This window comes from Maniola jurtina, chromosome 18 (genome assembly GCF_905333055.1).
Source record: "Maniola jurtina chromosome 18, ilManJurt1.1, whole genome shotgun sequence".
Lineage (NCBI taxonomy): Eukaryota > Metazoa > Arthropoda > Insecta > Lepidoptera > Nymphalidae > Maniola > Maniola jurtina.
The window spans coordinates 3,732,222-3,748,613 of record NC_060046.1 but is presented as its reverse complement, the minus strand read 5'-3'; the positions used below and the strand labels follow the sequence as shown (position 1 = coordinate 3,748,613).

General features: G+C 37.7%; 3 protein-coding genes across 3 annotated transcripts; 2 read left to right on the top strand and 1 right to left on the bottom strand.

Annotated features, from left to right (window-relative positions):
• On the top strand, nucleotides 1-1,318 carry LOC123874191 (40S ribosomal protein S17). The gene is made up of 3 exons (XM_045919436.1): nucleotides 1-88; nucleotides 228-379; nucleotides 1,050-1,318. Exons 1-3 carry the CDS (start codon nucleotides 86-88, stop codon nucleotides 1,294-1,296), a joined length of 402 nt encoding a protein of 133 aa, XP_045775392.1. The 5' UTR covers nucleotides 1-85; the 3' UTR covers nucleotides 1,297-1,318.
• A 1,319-nt stretch (nucleotides 1,319-2,637) lies between these two features.
• LOC123874181 (ubiquitin carboxyl-terminal hydrolase 3-like) lies at nucleotides 2,638-13,600 on the top strand. Its single transcript, XM_045919420.1, has 10 exons — nucleotides 2,638-2,926; nucleotides 4,955-5,099; nucleotides 5,717-6,002; nucleotides 6,638-6,988; nucleotides 7,702-7,850; nucleotides 8,355-8,472; nucleotides 9,118-9,249; nucleotides 9,810-9,952; nucleotides 10,076-10,222; nucleotides 10,399-13,600. The coding sequence occupies exons 1-10, from the start codon at nucleotides 2,836-2,838 to the stop codon at nucleotides 10,559-10,561; spliced, it is 1,725 nt and encodes a 574-aa protein (XP_045775376.1). The 5' UTR covers nucleotides 2,638-2,835; the 3' UTR covers nucleotides 10,562-13,600.
• Nucleotides 12,023-16,128, bottom strand: LOC123874178 (GATA zinc finger domain-containing protein 14-like). The gene is made up of 2 exons (XM_045919417.1): nucleotides 15,982-16,128; nucleotides 12,023-15,500 (listed from the first exon to the last, which is right to left on the bottom strand). The coding sequence occupies exons 1-2, from the start codon at nucleotides 16,034-16,036 to the stop codon at nucleotides 13,654-13,656; spliced, it is 1,902 nt and encodes a 633-aa protein (XP_045775373.1). The 5' UTR covers nucleotides 16,037-16,128; the 3' UTR covers nucleotides 12,023-13,653.
• Nucleotides 16,129-16,392: the final 264 nt, after the last annotated feature.

The following is a 16,392-nucleotide window of genomic DNA, read 5'->3' as shown; positions in this document are numbered from 1 at the left end:
GTTTGGTTGTCAAATATGACATTTCTTGTGTTACTTAATTTCTTTTGCTGTCATCTGTCAGTCGACGGAAACATTATTTTTCAAAATGGTAAAAATTATTTTACTTTAAATCTAGTTTTATCTACCAAATCACAGTAAAACATAATTAACTTAAAAGAGATATTGCCTGCCTTCCTTGCGCTATTGTTGGGAGGGTTTGTATTTACGAAAAATCTTTAAAATTACAGGGTCGCGTTCGGACTAAGACCGTCAAAAAAGCTGCGAAAATCATTATTGAAAAATACTACACAAGATTAACTCTTGATTTTCATACCAACAAGAGGATATGTGAAGAAATAGCTATTATTCCTACTAAACCTCTTCGTAACAAAATCGCCGGGTAAGTGTTAAAGGTTGAAAAACTATCGTGTTTGTGGTTATGTTTTATAGTATATTAAGATCATTCAATAATTTTATTTAGGAAAACATGTTGAATGGATATAAGATCCTACCTATTCTACTCCCCTTGCTACCTCTCGCACTGCCAAGGGTCACCCTGCCCACTTTTTCTTTATTTTTATTGTTACAACTTTCTGGTACAAATAAAAAATAAAAATAAATAAAGAAAAATTTATTAGGTACCTATTTAGTGAATCATTACCTTTTTAATTATAAAATATTTATGTACCTATTTACCTATGCAGTCAATGCTTACTAAATTTGTTTTAATTAATTATTATTTATTTATTATCTGCACCTACATATGAAATTGTAATTTTATTTATAAATCGTAACAAAGATAAAACAATAAAAGCAATCTCAAAGTACATTCTTGAGTCTGGCAGAATAGATTGCAAACTCAAACCTTAGGTACCTATAGGAGTAATGTAGACAGTACTTTTAAAATTTTCATAGGGGCTGTCTACGTAGTCTGTCATCTGTGCAGGCCAAAATGTGCTAAAAGATTATTAAACTTTTTTTTATTGAATATAATATTAAATAATTCATAAACTTTTTGAACTTATTACTTCATGAATTTTGTTATTGTGATTGCTGTAATTCTATTTCAGTTTCACAACCCATTTGATGAGACGTCTCAGACATTCCCAAGTACGTGGAATCTCCATCAAGCTGCAGGAAGAAGAGCGTGAAAGGCGTGACAACTTTGTCCCTGAGGTTTCAGCCCTGGAACATGACATCATTGAGGTGGACCCTGACACCAAGGACATGTTGAAAATGCTTGATTTCACAAACATAAATGGTCTCCAATTGACACAGCCTGCCACACAAGGTGGATATGGTGGCAGACGTAATTAAGGATAATAAATTTTAAACTATACTGCTTGTTTTATTGTCAGTTATTACTACTATATTAACCCATACTCTGCTGGAAGAATTATAAAAGGGATAACTAATCAATAGATCTGTAAAAAATACCATGGACTTCTTACAACTTACAGGTACTTGCATGTACGTTGCTTACGTCATTTGACAGTAAAATAAAATTCCGCTTCTGGTTTTCCGACCACGTTCGGATATCCTGTCTATATTCGAATACCTAGGATTATTGGTTAGACATGGACTTTTGTTGAGCATTTCATTTTATGTCGCAACCTTCGCAAGCTTTCCAACGGTGTATATAGATACTTGAATACCAATCACAGTACCTATAGTGATTCAGAATTCTTGTTATGCTGCGTACAGACCGGCCAAACGAACGCCAACGAACGGGTTTCGTTGACCTTCGTTGCTGCAATCTGGACGGCTTAGCGAATGCCAACGATCGCTCGTTGGCGTGTGCCGGCGATCCGAAGCGTGGCGGTAACATCAAAGAAATCGAGCTATTTGATCGAACTCTGTTTGGACGGTCGCCGAAGGCCAACGAACGAATGCTCCGTTGAAGCAAGAGTGCGTAGCGTGTAGACGTCCAATTTGATAATTACTTGGATATTTCTTATCGTTTATTTTTTCTTGTTCTTGCTAACTCGTTTTGGTATATAAAACTAGCAATTATAATGATGTCGTCGTCGTCCATGATTAAATTGCAATTGAAAGAGAAAAGAACCGGAATCAAGTGCCAACGAACGTTCGTTCGAGCACTAAATGTATTTTGGACGTATTAACGAACTCCAACGAGCGTGCGGAAGCCAACGCTAGCGAACGATAAATATCCATCGTAGGGCATTCGTTGGGCCGGTCTGTACGCAGCTTTACAGAAACTTCCAAGACTAGATAGTCTGGGGCAGTAATAGTGCTTATTAGTCTAGTCCGCAGAAGCCAGCCTCTAGAAGTTAGACCCACGCTGTGCTGTCTCGTTTACTCATTTAGTAAAGTAAGTACCCAGTCAGCCAATGAGGTGTAGCGTAAGTTTAATGTTTTACAGGTTTTTTACCATTTAGATCGAAACATCGCTTCAGAAATCAGAGGAAAACAACGCAAAAAAAATCACATGAAAAAAATCTCTCGGCTAAATAAAATATCGAAACCTGTGCCTCAGTCTTGATGTTCAGTATATTTATATACTTAACAACAAGAAGATAATAAGTTGTGTCTAAGTTTGAAAGGAGAGGCCTTTCAAACTTAGACACAACTTAGAAATGAAATCCACGATATTACGAACAGTACAAATGCGTGTATCCGAACGCTGGGATTGTTGTTTGCGGTGTTTCGTTTGCTCGATGTTCCTTGCTCTTTCGCACCTATTGAATTCAAAGTGCGAAATGGAAAAATCACTCTCGTTCGTGTTTCGGAGTACTACTGTGTAATAAAACTGCAAATAATTTTTTATTTTGTCTCGTCAATGAATTAAAGGACTTATTTTATTCAGCTATTAATAGATCAAAACTATTATGAATAATGGAATGTACCCATTTGTTAGATAACGTCAAGTTGGATAGCGATCTCTTCGGTGAAGATTCTTCGATCACAAAGAACTTCAGTTGTTCAGGTAAAATATTATGTATTCGTCTTGCATAATGTATAAGATCTGGTGCTACAGGATCGTTTTCATGTATAGATGCCACATCATATCCATAATGGGAGGTTAGTTTGAAAAATCAATACAGCGAACTAAAATAATCAGCTGTTCACGCGGCGCGGGGCGGCGGAGGGGAGGGGGCGCGGCATGGGTGACCGTGAAGATGTGCTTAGATCCGACACTTTAATTAGGTATTCGAAACAAATTCAATCTACTGGTCATCGAGCATGTTCAATGAAAATGGCCTAGTAGTTTTCCAAAACACATACTTAATTCACAAGTTTTTGTTGACTTTGCCTGCATCAGGTCGATGCTACTAACCACATAATGTAGATTGAGAACGGAATATTATGACTCACGAACGAAAACATTTACATTAATGTTGGCCTGGGTTTATTTTGGCGTAGTAGTACAGCTAATCTCTGACATCATCAGTGTACAGGAATGCATTCGATTTCGAAGGTTCTAATCTATCGCCGATAGTGAATGGGTCTATTCATAAATCATATTCTAGCTGTTCACAATTTTCCCATAGGTTTACTTGAAAAGAGTCTTATATGTAGGTAGTGTAGAGCTAAGCAATGTTAATTATTTTAAGGAAACAGCTACGGCTTTTTTTAACTTTATAAGCTGGAAACTAAAAGTATGTTGTCTTCTGCTTAACTAATCGTCAAAATTTCACCTATATCTATTCAGCAATAGCAAATCTGGTACAAATTACCTCTGTAAAGATAAAGTTGTTTCACCTAGTTGACAGTCATCATAAGCAACCCATCACTAGCCCACTATTGGGTCTCCTCTCAGAATATAAATAGCTTAGCCCATAGTCCACCATGCTGACCAAGTGTTGATTAACAGACTTCACATACCTTTGAGAACATTATGGAGAACTCTCAGGCATGTAGGTTTCTTCACCATGTTTTCCTTCACTGTTAAAACAAGTGATGTTTAATTGTTTTAAACTATTATAATGATATGTGTACTACATAACTGTAAAAGTTAGAGGTGAATGCCCGGACTTGAACCCCAGACTACTAAAATAGGAGGCAGACATCCTAACCACTAAGCTATCACACTATCACACTGATATTATAAAGGAGAAAGTTTGTTTGTATGTGTGTGTGTGTGTGTGTTTGTGTGTATGTTTGTTACTCCTTCACGCAAAAACTACTGGACGGATTGGGCTGAAATTTAGAATGGAGATAGATTATACCCTGGATTAGCACATAGGCTACTTTTTATCCCGGAAAATCAAAGAGTTCCCACGGGAATTTAAAAAATCTACATCCACGCGAACGAAGTCGCGGGCATCAGCTAGTCATTGATATAATTATTATTTACACTAAGAATCCCTGTGTTATCATAACTATAAGTTAATTACTACTGAAGTTTTGTTTAGTTTCTAATATTATGCTGAATTTATTTAATTTAAGTAGGTGCAATCCATGGAAAATCCCTGCTGTGTTTTAATAATACTTACCTGTATCCGTTTCTAAACTCTTTTTTTGTATGATTTCAATGTTCTAAATCTTTTTAGGGTTCCATACCTCAAAAGGAAAAACGGAACCCTTATAGGATTACTTTGTTGTCTGTCTGTCTGTTCGTCCGTCTATCCGTTGTGTCTGTCAAGAAAACCTATAGGGTACTTCCCGTTGACCTAGAATCATGAAATTTGGCAGGTAGGTAGCACAAGCACAGGAATAAATCTGAAAACCACGAATTTGTGGTTACATCATTAAAAAAACTTAAAATGTGTTTCAATTTTCAAAGTATGATAACTATACTAGGTAAGTGGGGTATCATATGAAAGGGCTTTAGATGTGCATTCTAAAACATTTTTATTTATTTTTATGTAAGTATAATAGTTTTTGATTTATTGTGCAAAATGTCGGAAGAAATACCTGAGTATGGAACCCTCGGTGCGCGAGTCTGACTCGCACTTGGTCGGTTTTTTATTTAAACTGTGTACAGATCTTTACATACAAATTTTGACCACAGAATGTGGGGTCCTCGAGCAGAACTGGATTTGCTTGCATTGCGGGGTAGTGAATTGTGGCCGCTATGCCAGCGGGCACGCACAGCTGCATGCAGAGACATCTGACCACCAGATCTGCATGAGTTGTGATGTGTATTCAGTTTACTGGTAAGTTGGTATAGTTGTTATTGTTATTGGTATGATATAGTTGTTGTTATGGTGTAAGCAGTATTTTGCTAAAAACATTTACTATGTGATCTTTTTACTTAGGGAAGACATCAGATCATTTTGGTTATCACAATCATTAGGGTGATTATAAATAATCACTATGGCACGCACCAATGTCATCACTAGCACAAAATTGAAAATTGGTGTCAGGAGAATGGCAATACTGCAGTTTCTCAAACATATAATATTAGTTAAAATTAATCTAGATAGCCTTTTCGATGCGAAATTAGTACCAAATTAATTGATTTTATCTAAAACACATTCAACTACACTTTTGTTTGAAAAATGTTGGCTTTTTTCAGGGGGGTATTTTTTAAAGATATTATTTCATAATTTTAGTTCCATTTTGGCATAGATAAAAGTTATTTCAGATCTTAATGCAGTCACGTGTCAAATATTATAAAAACATTCCATAGACATGTTTTAATTTTGTGTTTGTATCGATTATGGAAGTAATAAGACACTTGATGGCTGACTGTCCTTAATCAGTGCAATCAACTGCAATATATACACTGTCATCACATACTAATCTCTATTCATTGAGATGCCTTTTCCAGTTACAAATGCGATGACTATATATCAAATGATACAGATCATGAAACTATACACAAGATACGGCAAGGTATAATGCAAGTTACGAATAGCGAAAATGCTGAATCAAATACCAACATAGAACAAACTAACAGCAATGAAGACCGAAATAGTCCCGTATCAAACCAATCGGATCCAAGTGAAAAGTCTGCAAATATGGAAGAGACTGGCACTGAAGCCACAGCGATGAGTTCATGTGACATACCCAGAGCACATGAGAGCAATGAAAATAAACCATCAAAAATAAGTAAGGTAAAATACCTTTCTAATGTACATTTACTACATACATCCAAAAGACTGCTTGTAAATAAAGAACAAGACTGCTTTCACTGTCTAGCGTATAAAATATTATAGAAAAATAGTTTTTTTTTAAATTCGATTACAAGTTAGCCCTTGACTGCTATCTCACCTGGTTGCAAGTGATTATGCAGTCTAAGATGGTAACAGGCTAACTTGGAAGGGATATGGCAGTTTTTATTAAACCCATACCCCCTTTTATGATTTTTTAATTCTTGTAATTCTGGTTATATTAGAGGATACCCGCGACTTCGTCCGCGTGGATTTAGATTTTTAAAGATCCCGTGGGAACTTTTTTGATTTTCCGGGATAAAAAGTTACCTATGTCAATTACAGGGACGCAAGCTACTTACCTCGGTACCAAATTTCATACAAATCGGTTAAGCGGATGGGTTTTTGGGAATACCGTCTGAACTCTTCGATTTTCCGGGATAAAAAGTAGCCTATGTCCGTCCCCGGGATATAAGCGAACCTTGTTCCTTGTTATAATCGGTTAAACTGTTGGGCCGTGAAAAGGTAGCAGACAGGCAGACAGACACACTTTCGCATTTATAATATTAGTACCTATAGATTATTGTTTAAACTTGCAGAATGTGCAAGAGCACGTAAGAAGTTTACGTCCGCGTTCACGAAAGCGATCTCACTCTGGAGACAGCAGTTCAGCAGAGAACACAAACCAATCTAGAGGGAAAGAGAAAAAGGTCTCCCCATGCAATGGAAAAAGTCAACGGGAGAAGAAGATTGTAGGTTTAAAGAATCTAGGCAACACATGTTTCATGAACGCGGTGCTACAAAGTCTGAATAATATACAGGAATTTAGTTGCTACTTTAGTCAGCTGCCCTCGTTGGAAATGAAGACCAACGGGCGTAAAGTGTATCACTCCAGGAGTTATACGCGGCAGGAAATGCATGATGTTGTTATGGCAGAGGAACTTAGAAAGGTATGAATGTCTCCTCGCTATTATGTCGGATAAAGAACACTTATTTGTATGCTTGAAAATTTTGGATGTTGTATTAAAATATTCGCTCGTTCGTGATTTTAAAATATAAAATAGTAAATGGAGTTTCTTGAAATATACAAACTTTTAATAGGTAGATACTTACTCAATACAGGTCAGAAAATCCTTTCAGGGGTTCAAAAAACCACTGAAACCGGTAAATGATTTGTTAAATCAATTTGATCCAGCAAAAATTTGTGTCCAAAAACCCAAGTAAAAACTCTTTCGATGCCCATTTAATAATTCAAATGCAAAGAGTTGAGCTCGCGGTAAAATCAAATGTGTATTTTTTTTAAAGAATATTAGCCATGCTAATCATGACTAATACTCCCCTTTCCCCTCCAATTAAGCGTAAAGCTTGCGCCAGGAGTGCGTACGACAATAGTGCAACGGGTGGGGTTTGAACCGCTGACTTTTCGGAATGCAATCCGCTCCTCAACCGTTGAGCTATCGAGGCTTAAGTTATAGAGTATTAAGTTGTGTGTGTTCACGTCGAATTAGCGGTGGTGCGTACGATCCATTCACCGTGTCAGGTTATTTCAACCAGTTAGAACTTATCACCCGTGCAAATACTTGGCGGCCAATGTAACACGAACTCGAACAGTCAACCGCCACCGCACGCGCGTTGTACAAGCACTTACAGTACAGTTGTCCAGGTGCTGATCAACCTGAACACGGGTGGGTGCGGGTCGAAGGCCGCGATATCGCCGGAGTGCCTGTTCCTGGTTATCTGGAAGGTGGTGCCGAGGTTCCGCGGCTACCAGCAACAAGACGCGCACGAGTTCCTGCGGTATATGTTAGACAGGTAAGTGTGAAAATTCAAGCGATCGCTGATTTCCTACCTACTTGCTGTTAGTCTTACAGTCTAACAGCAAGTAGGAAGTCTAAGTCGTGGAGGTAGTCTAAAACAATAATATTATTATAACGTAAATCACTCATACTTAAGACACTAGGCATTCCGAACCAGTGGTAGATGCTTTTGACGATTCAAAAGAACTTGTAAAAGTCTAATTGAATAAAAATATTTTGAATTTGAATTTGAATTTGAACTGTTAAAACGAGATACCGTTATATCGCTGGCATAAATCTGTCTCGTTTTAACAGAAACTTAAGTCTGAGCAAAGATCGACGATCTATAGATCTTAGCCTAAGATATTTCAATGGACCGTACAATATTACTTATTAGCTTCACTCATAGGCTAAACTGTAATCTTAGCAGAGTACTGCTGCCAGCACTTTACGACCAAGAAAAAAGAAAAATTGTCGGGATACAGTGTGGATCCCCATTATATAAATTTATTCATTGCAGATTACATACGGAACTGTTACAACTGTTGCCGCCAGATCGTGCGGAGGGCGGTTTCGTTCCCCGGGCGCCCTCTGCGTCCATAGTGACGGCTGTCTTTGGTGGAACACTACAGAGCGAGGTTCGTACCATCAATAACTGATACCGTAACACCTTTATGTATAACTAAAGGATGCCCGCTACTTCGTCCGAGTGGATTTAGGCTTTTAAAGATTCCGTGGGAACTGTTTGATTTTCCGAGATAAAATGCCTATGTCAATTACAGGGACGCAATCTACCTCAGTACCGAATTTCATACAAATCGGTGAAGCGGATGGGTTTTTAGGAATCCCGTGGGAACTCTTTGATTTTCCGGGATAAAAAGTAGCATATGTCCGTCCGCGGGATATAAGCTAACCCTGTACCAAATTTCATCAGAATCGGTTAAACTGTTGGGCCGTGAAAAGGTAGCAGACAGACAGACACACTTTCGCATATATAATATTAGTATTTGTATGGATAATAATTGTATCCACCTTGACCTTATTTCACCCTCCTTTTTCTACAGCCGCACCAAGCAACAGGGATGATGCCTACTACTAACTTTTATCAAATGTCAAAACGCTCGCTTAGTGTAAGCTTGTATGAAATATGTACATAGATCTGACGTCATAACCAATTGACGTAATTAGACGTATCCCTCGCCGCGCTAACCCATCATCATCGGCACACATTGAATAAAGAAAATCAGATCTCATTATATCTCGTTATATATATTTATTTGCAGGTACGATGTCTGGCGTGCGGCACGGAGAGTAAAAAGTTTGACCCCTTTCTAGATCTGTCTCTGGAGTTGCCCGAGACAGGCCGACACGACGCGCCGGTCTCTCTGACGGACTGTCTCACCAGCTTTGTTCAGGTAAATGTTTCATCATCATCATCAGCCTGTGGATCTCCACTGTTGGACATAGGCCTTCCCTAAAGAGTGCCACCACACCCGATCCTCAGCCTTTCTCATCCAGCCACTTCCCCCTACTTCCTTGAGTGGAGACCGCGCAAGCGTGGTGTGGGACGCCCTCCAGCACGATGGACCGACGATATAAACTACTACTTCAAACAAAAAGTTTTGACAACTTTCTAGACCTGTCGTGAGCCTATTGTTTAAATTTGTAGAGGCACTATTTACAGTATTGAAAAGAAAAGGATGCAGATACTTTTATTTCGGAGTTACGTGCGCTTCAAGCAATTAAATATCACATTCACTTGCTTTAACGTGAAGGAAAACATCGTGTGGAAACCTGCATGCCTGAAAGTTATCCATGTTCTGAAAGGAGTGAGAAGTCTACCAATTCGCACTTGACCAGCGCCCGCCGGGTCCTTGCCAACCCCTTCTCATTTTTGGGAGGAGATCCGTTCTCAGTAGCGAGCCGACGATAGGTTGATCATGATGATGATGATGAAATTGAAGAGTTTCGGCAGGTGGAGGAGCTGGCGGACACGGAGCGCTACCACTGCAGCGCGTGCAAGGGCAAGCAGAAGTCCACCAAGCAGTTCCGCATCCGCCGCCTGCCCAACGTGCTGTGTCTGCACCTCAAGCGCTTCCGATGGCACAACTACTTCAGGTAGCGCGTCATTTACTATTGCTTTGTAAACATTTTGTTCTCCCACTTGCTTGATGTGAAGTAATATAGATTATACATACAAATATTATCGGGCTAGTACTTAATGCTTGTTTGTTGTTGCAGAACAAAAGTTGACACAAACATATCGTTCCCGCTGAGCGCGCTGGACATGTCACGGTTCGTGTTGTCGAACGTGCCCGACACGCGCCGCTCCGGCCTCGGGAACTATCTCTACGACCTCGCCGCGGTCATCGTGCACCACGGCTCGGGGTATGTGATACTCTGTATTATACTTGCCACGCACCACAAGTGGACACAAACATATCGTTCCCGCTGAGCATAAAGAGTGCTGAATATAACAAATCTCTATTCATTTAAACATCTTTACAGAGCCATCCTTCTGTTCTCGGAAGATACCACTAAATATTCTATGGTATTGTTTGCAGCGCGGGCTCCGGCCACTACACGGCATTCGCGATCAACGAAGACCAGTGGTTCCACTTCAACGATCAGACAGTTCGGGAGACGGACTCTAGCGCGGTGGCGTCTTGCAAACCTTACATTCTGTTCTACATACGCCGCGAGTTCTCGCTGCCGTCCGCCTCGTGACAACTCTACGCGCAGACTATAATGTTCCCTATCGTGAAAGCCCTTAGGTCGATAATCTATCGGTTGCGGAACGCACGCGTACGTAAAGTTGTCGCGTACAATGACGGTCGTACGCTGAATACGAATTTGTGTCGCATGTACACGTACAGAGTGCGTATGCGTTGCGATTTTGTCCGTTGAGGTCGTTTAATTTTGACAGTAGAGGAAAATATATTGATTTCTGACGTCGCGTCGGCTCTATACGTTCATGTACGTAAAACCACGCTCGCTCTAATGAAATCCGTACGAAAACGCATCTAAAGTGTGTCGCGCCTATTACACGTGCGTTCAATTTGTATTTAAAGGTGGAGTTTTCAGTCCTGAGTCTGTGGCGTCAGTGATGCCGCGACAGAAAGTCAGAGTAACGTACTATATATTATGCAAGTGTAGGGAACGTCATTCGCGCCTAACGCCTCTACTGACGCCGCACCGTCTTCAGTCTAGGCGTTGACGCTGCCAGAGTGAACAAGAGTGAAGAAATTCTATGTTTGATCCTGAATCGACGATATGTCAAATATTAGGCTGTGGGTGACGTGAAATCAGAGAAAAAATAAGGCTACCTTGCCAGTGACGTCGAAGCCTCAACGTTTTGTTAGAAGTTCCCTAACTGTCGTCAAGTGCGATCCTACGCTCAAATAACGTTCCCTGCATTTGCAAAGGACTTGTAGTCTGTTACGTCAGTAATGCCGCAATAGACGCTGGACTCGTAAGTCCCCTTTAAAGTCCAAGAAATATATGGGTTAGTTCAAAGATTGTGGCTGTATTTAAATTTTAAACGCCCATGACACCTAATTTCCTTAATACGAATTTTTATTTATAGGTTGGAGCCTAGAATACAATAGTCGGGACAAAAGATTGTGTCTAGATTTGAAGTCTCATATTTGGGTAAACAATTTATCGTAGTGCGGAGGAGAATAATGATTCCATCATAAATATTTGAAGATAACTTGATTCCAAGTTATTCCTGACGCATTTGTCTCATAGAGGAATTTTCCTTTCTCAATATTTATAACAATTTTGAAAAAGCTTGGAACTCATTAAAAAGTATTCATCAACTTTCGGCCGGTAAAATACTTTGCTAAAAATATAAGTACATGATGGCGTCGATTCTCATGTTTTTCTCTAAACTAAATTTAGAGTCTGCATCTTTTACTTTTTAATATTGCTTAAAAAGGACTGGACTTGATTTTTAAATTTAAAGACTATATTTAGTGAACGTTTCAAATTTAAAATAGGCAACCTGGCAGCTTAAAGCATGAGGTTTGACGTTTCTATATTGAATTAGGTTTGTCCGTCCTTTTCTTATTATATTGGTAAGAAAAAGATGTAAATCTAAATTTTAATTGCGCTTACAATCGATACCATTGTATTAAATTCAATTAACCGATTGACCTAAAACTACGCATTTGTATAGGAACTTTATGAACAAACTATGAATTGAAAATGGCTTTAAGGAAGATTTAGTGTGATTTGTCTATGGTAGGTAATCCCATAAAAGCCTTTAGGCGCTGAAAAAGTCTTATCATTATTAATAGTATTGTGTTAGTAATAATATAAGGTAACAGTTGAAACCAGTAATGCTCCCCAATCTTTTTTATAAAGAATTTTTTCCTTTTAACATCATAGGAGATTTTTAACCATTTGATTTTATTATGCATTTTTGAAATAGACGTTTTTATAATTATAATGCGACGTTTAGCTAATGAGCTGGTCTCAATCAGTGTGTTGCAAATGTATTTTTTATATTATTATGATTTTTGGTAATACCGAAACATAAATATTATGTTATGGAATAATTAACTGATAATTTTTAACTGGATGTATACATCTTTAACATATTATTAAAAGGCGCACTTTGCCGATTCCAACAAAAGATTACAAGTAACTATGTCCCAATAAAATCTGTGAAATGTCAAAGGTCTTATCGAGTATAATATTTATATACTCGTATATATTTATTTTTGTGTATAGATTATGAACTGTGTGCTTAGTACAAGATTCTACATCTTACTAACGTTGATAGAATTCGAGCGTAGAAAAAGGTTAGCGTTAAAGTAAAACGGACTTAAATGCCTTGTTTTAAAGCTCAAATTTGTCCACACATTTACAGCTAACGCTTAAGTGGAAATGAGAAAATAAAATCGGTGGTACTGAATTTTTGAATCAGTTTTACTCTGAAGTGATTGTTTCTACATTCGGATTAATCGTTGCGTTAGTGAGATGTAAAACTTTATACTAAGCACACAGGTCAACTTTTTAACATACTATGTAATCCATAAATAATATAGACGTAAGGCCGCGATTATACCTGTAAGTTTAACTTACGTAAGTAGCTTACGTATTTAATTGACAACTTTACTATTGTAAATGTACTTGAACTTTACATTACTACATTTGTCGTAAGATACTCATGTAAACTATTTACGTGAGTAAAACTTACACGTGTATCTGCGGCCTTAGTATAGCAATGAGTTTATAGCTCGTTCACACAGGCTGCGTAAGCGAAGACGTAGCGCGTACCATTGCGTTGTAATTTATGAAACATGGCACACCGCTTGCGTAAAGCGTTTACGTATACGTAACCCGGTGTGTTAGGGGTTTACGCGCGTCACTACGCACGTGTCACGTGTACGTGCTCGGTGTGAATCGGCCTCTATTGTTTGAAGACAACACGCGGTCAAATCGCACCTACTGGTTTTAACAATGGCGTTCAAGCTTTTAACAAGTAAAGGAAATATAAATTCCCTACTCGAGATTTTACATTCCTGATAAATATATATGATGGTTTATTTTATTTCACAGCGTAATTGGATGACTCGTGTAAAAACCATATTGTGATAGTACGAGTGTGTATATAGAATGTTTCAATGATTTTGTGTCGTGAAATAATGGTCTCTTTTGCAAGTACCTTATTGAAATTGTTCAACAACAGGTTTATTTTAAGTACTTCAATTACTGGAAGTTGATTGTGATTGAATTTAATAAATTCGCCAACTTAAACGTTGTGTTTTAATTAGAAATTATCCTAAATAAATAAATAAATATACCTATTATTATTTACAGCAATTAACTATGTCTAGGAAACGTTTGAACCATGATTTTTTCTCAGTATCAAAATCATTGTCTCCAGATGTAGACAGATGCAAGGATGGCACGCGCATGCTGCCATTTAATGGCGAATATTGTGTCCATTCTGTTGGTTTTAAAACAGACATATTTCTCATGAACAATCGGTAACTATCACATTCTTCAATGGCGTCACCAGTTTCTTGCGATGCTACCTGTGCATCATTGTTCTCAGGACCCATAACATAATTATTTACTTCTAACAATTCATAATTCTCTGGCAAAGATTGTCCAATCCACTTGCCATCAAGTTTTTCTATGAGATACGTAGTATTTTTTTTAAGTGTCTTCATTTCAGTACTTCGTTTTATTTGCGGTGTCTCCAGATTGCAAAGCGATGTACTATCTCTGCTATTCTCTAAAGAAACTTCTTTTTCATCATTCATATAATTTTCTTGATCGTCTTCATTTCTGTTGGATTCATCTATTTGTGTCTCAAATTGCTCAATATGCGATTCTGGGCTGAATTCTTTATAACGACTTATAATTTTAGGTTTACAGTATATGGGTGTTTCTGAATCTTTCTTTGTATTAAGGTTATTTTGTTCGCTTATTTTGGATTGCCTTAATCTCCTCTTTTCTCTGGATGATAAAGCGTGCCAGTTATTGTCATAGCTTTGTTCTGTATTACCTGGACTATGATTAACGTTTTCTGTACTGGTTTCTTCTTTGAACCAACCACTTAAAGGTATCTGAAAAAGATTTTTGTCTGCTTTTCTTGTACCAATATCGGAAATGCTCGACGTGAGTTTATTTGGTTCTGTTACTTCAGTAACAGTTGGCAGCGTAGGAGATAGTGGTAAATTCATTCTCGGTATGTAACTAGGAAAAGGCGTTGCAATTCTACGGTGGTTCAGAATATCCTTACTTGGTTCTTCGTCGTCTGTAGTACTTATTGAGTTATTGCTAGCAATATTAATTAATTCATAATCGTGTTCGGATAAATAATGTGGGTTCTTCAAAGAGTAAATCCATATCATCCGCTTTTCGTTACCATCATTATCGTATGTAACATTTCTATGGTCATAAAAATTATTGCTGTTCCAACAATCATTCTCTTTCGCCTCGTCATATTCTTCATACGGGTTCGAGTCAGAGGAAGTTTGGGAAGTTCTATGACTATTTAAAATTGTAAAAAACTCTGAATGAAGATTATTTACTGTTGATATGCTGTCACCTCTATCAAAGCAATCAATTCCGTAGAAATCGGTACAAAATTGGTTAAGTAAATCTTCGTCACTATATTTGCTACTGGTATCATGATTTTTGTTTTCCATATTTTGGCGTTTCTTATCTCTAGCTGTTTCATTTACTTTATAATCACCCTGTTCGTGAGACCTGTAGCTTGTGTTGCCCCAGGAGTGATTGTTATTGCGATGGTCTTGCTGTTCATTTTCAGACATCACAACATCTTCATCGGAGTTAAGTTCAGTAATTTCTACAGCGTTTTTATTCCTCTCTTCTAGATTTGGGTTAAAATATACAGTAGGATTAAAAGTAGGATATTTATTTCTGGTATCATGATTTTCGTTTTCCATATTTTGGCGTTTATTATCTCTAGCTGTTTCATTTACTTTATAATCACCCCGTTCGTGAGAGCTGTAGCTTATATTGCCCCAGGAGTGATTGTTATTGCGATGGTCTTTCTGTTCATTTTTAGACATCACAACATCTTCATCGGAGTTAAGTTCAGTAATTTCTACAGCGTTTTTATTCCTCTCTTCTAGATTTGCATTAAAATATATAGTCGGATATACGACATTGCGATTAACATCTGTTGAAAAATCATTATTTATAGGAGGATTATTATACTTCACCCGCGTGGATTTAGGTTTTTTAAATCCCATCGAAACTAGGGGTTTTTAATCACATGGAAACTTTTATTTTTTGGAACTCAACGTAGCCTATGTCCATCTTCGGGATGGAACCTATCTCTGTACTACCTTTCGTCAAAATCGGTTTAACAGATGGGCCGTGAAAAACTAGCAGACAGACAGACACACTTTCGCGTTTAAAATAATTATTAGTATGGATTATAAGATGTTGTCTAGGTGCTATTACTTATTGAGAGTTTTTACACTCCCTACACATTCTCTCACATCGTTGATAGAAACTGGGGAGGCACAAGATCTGTTACAAAACCAGCAAAAGTCAGTTTCTACATACACAGCTACACCTATCTAAAAACTACCGCCTAGCTTATCCTACCTACTGAACCTACGAATGAATGGAAATGGACACGTATGAAAACTCACGATTGAAAAACTTCGCCTTGCGACTAACTTTTTTGTACATTTTGGACTTCTTCATAACACAGCTAGGTAACTAGGTATAATGTATAAATTGTATATCTGATTTATTCATTAAAATAATAAATATTTAATCAAGTATCAATATTTCTATTGAAATAATATGAAATACATAGCGAACTTTTTGACACATCGTGGCGTTGAGGACTTTCAGATTTTTTTCTTTATTTTGACCTGAACCTTTTATCATAAGTTTGATAGATATCTAAACTAATTCAAATAGGTACGCTGGACTTGCGATTGCCGATCTGTTTTTCAAGCAGAAATATTTTTGAGTTATCAACAAGATAGGTACGTGCTACATTATGTCTAAATATGGTAGGACTTTTTAGTAGTTTTGAGTTAAGTAGTTAGTAC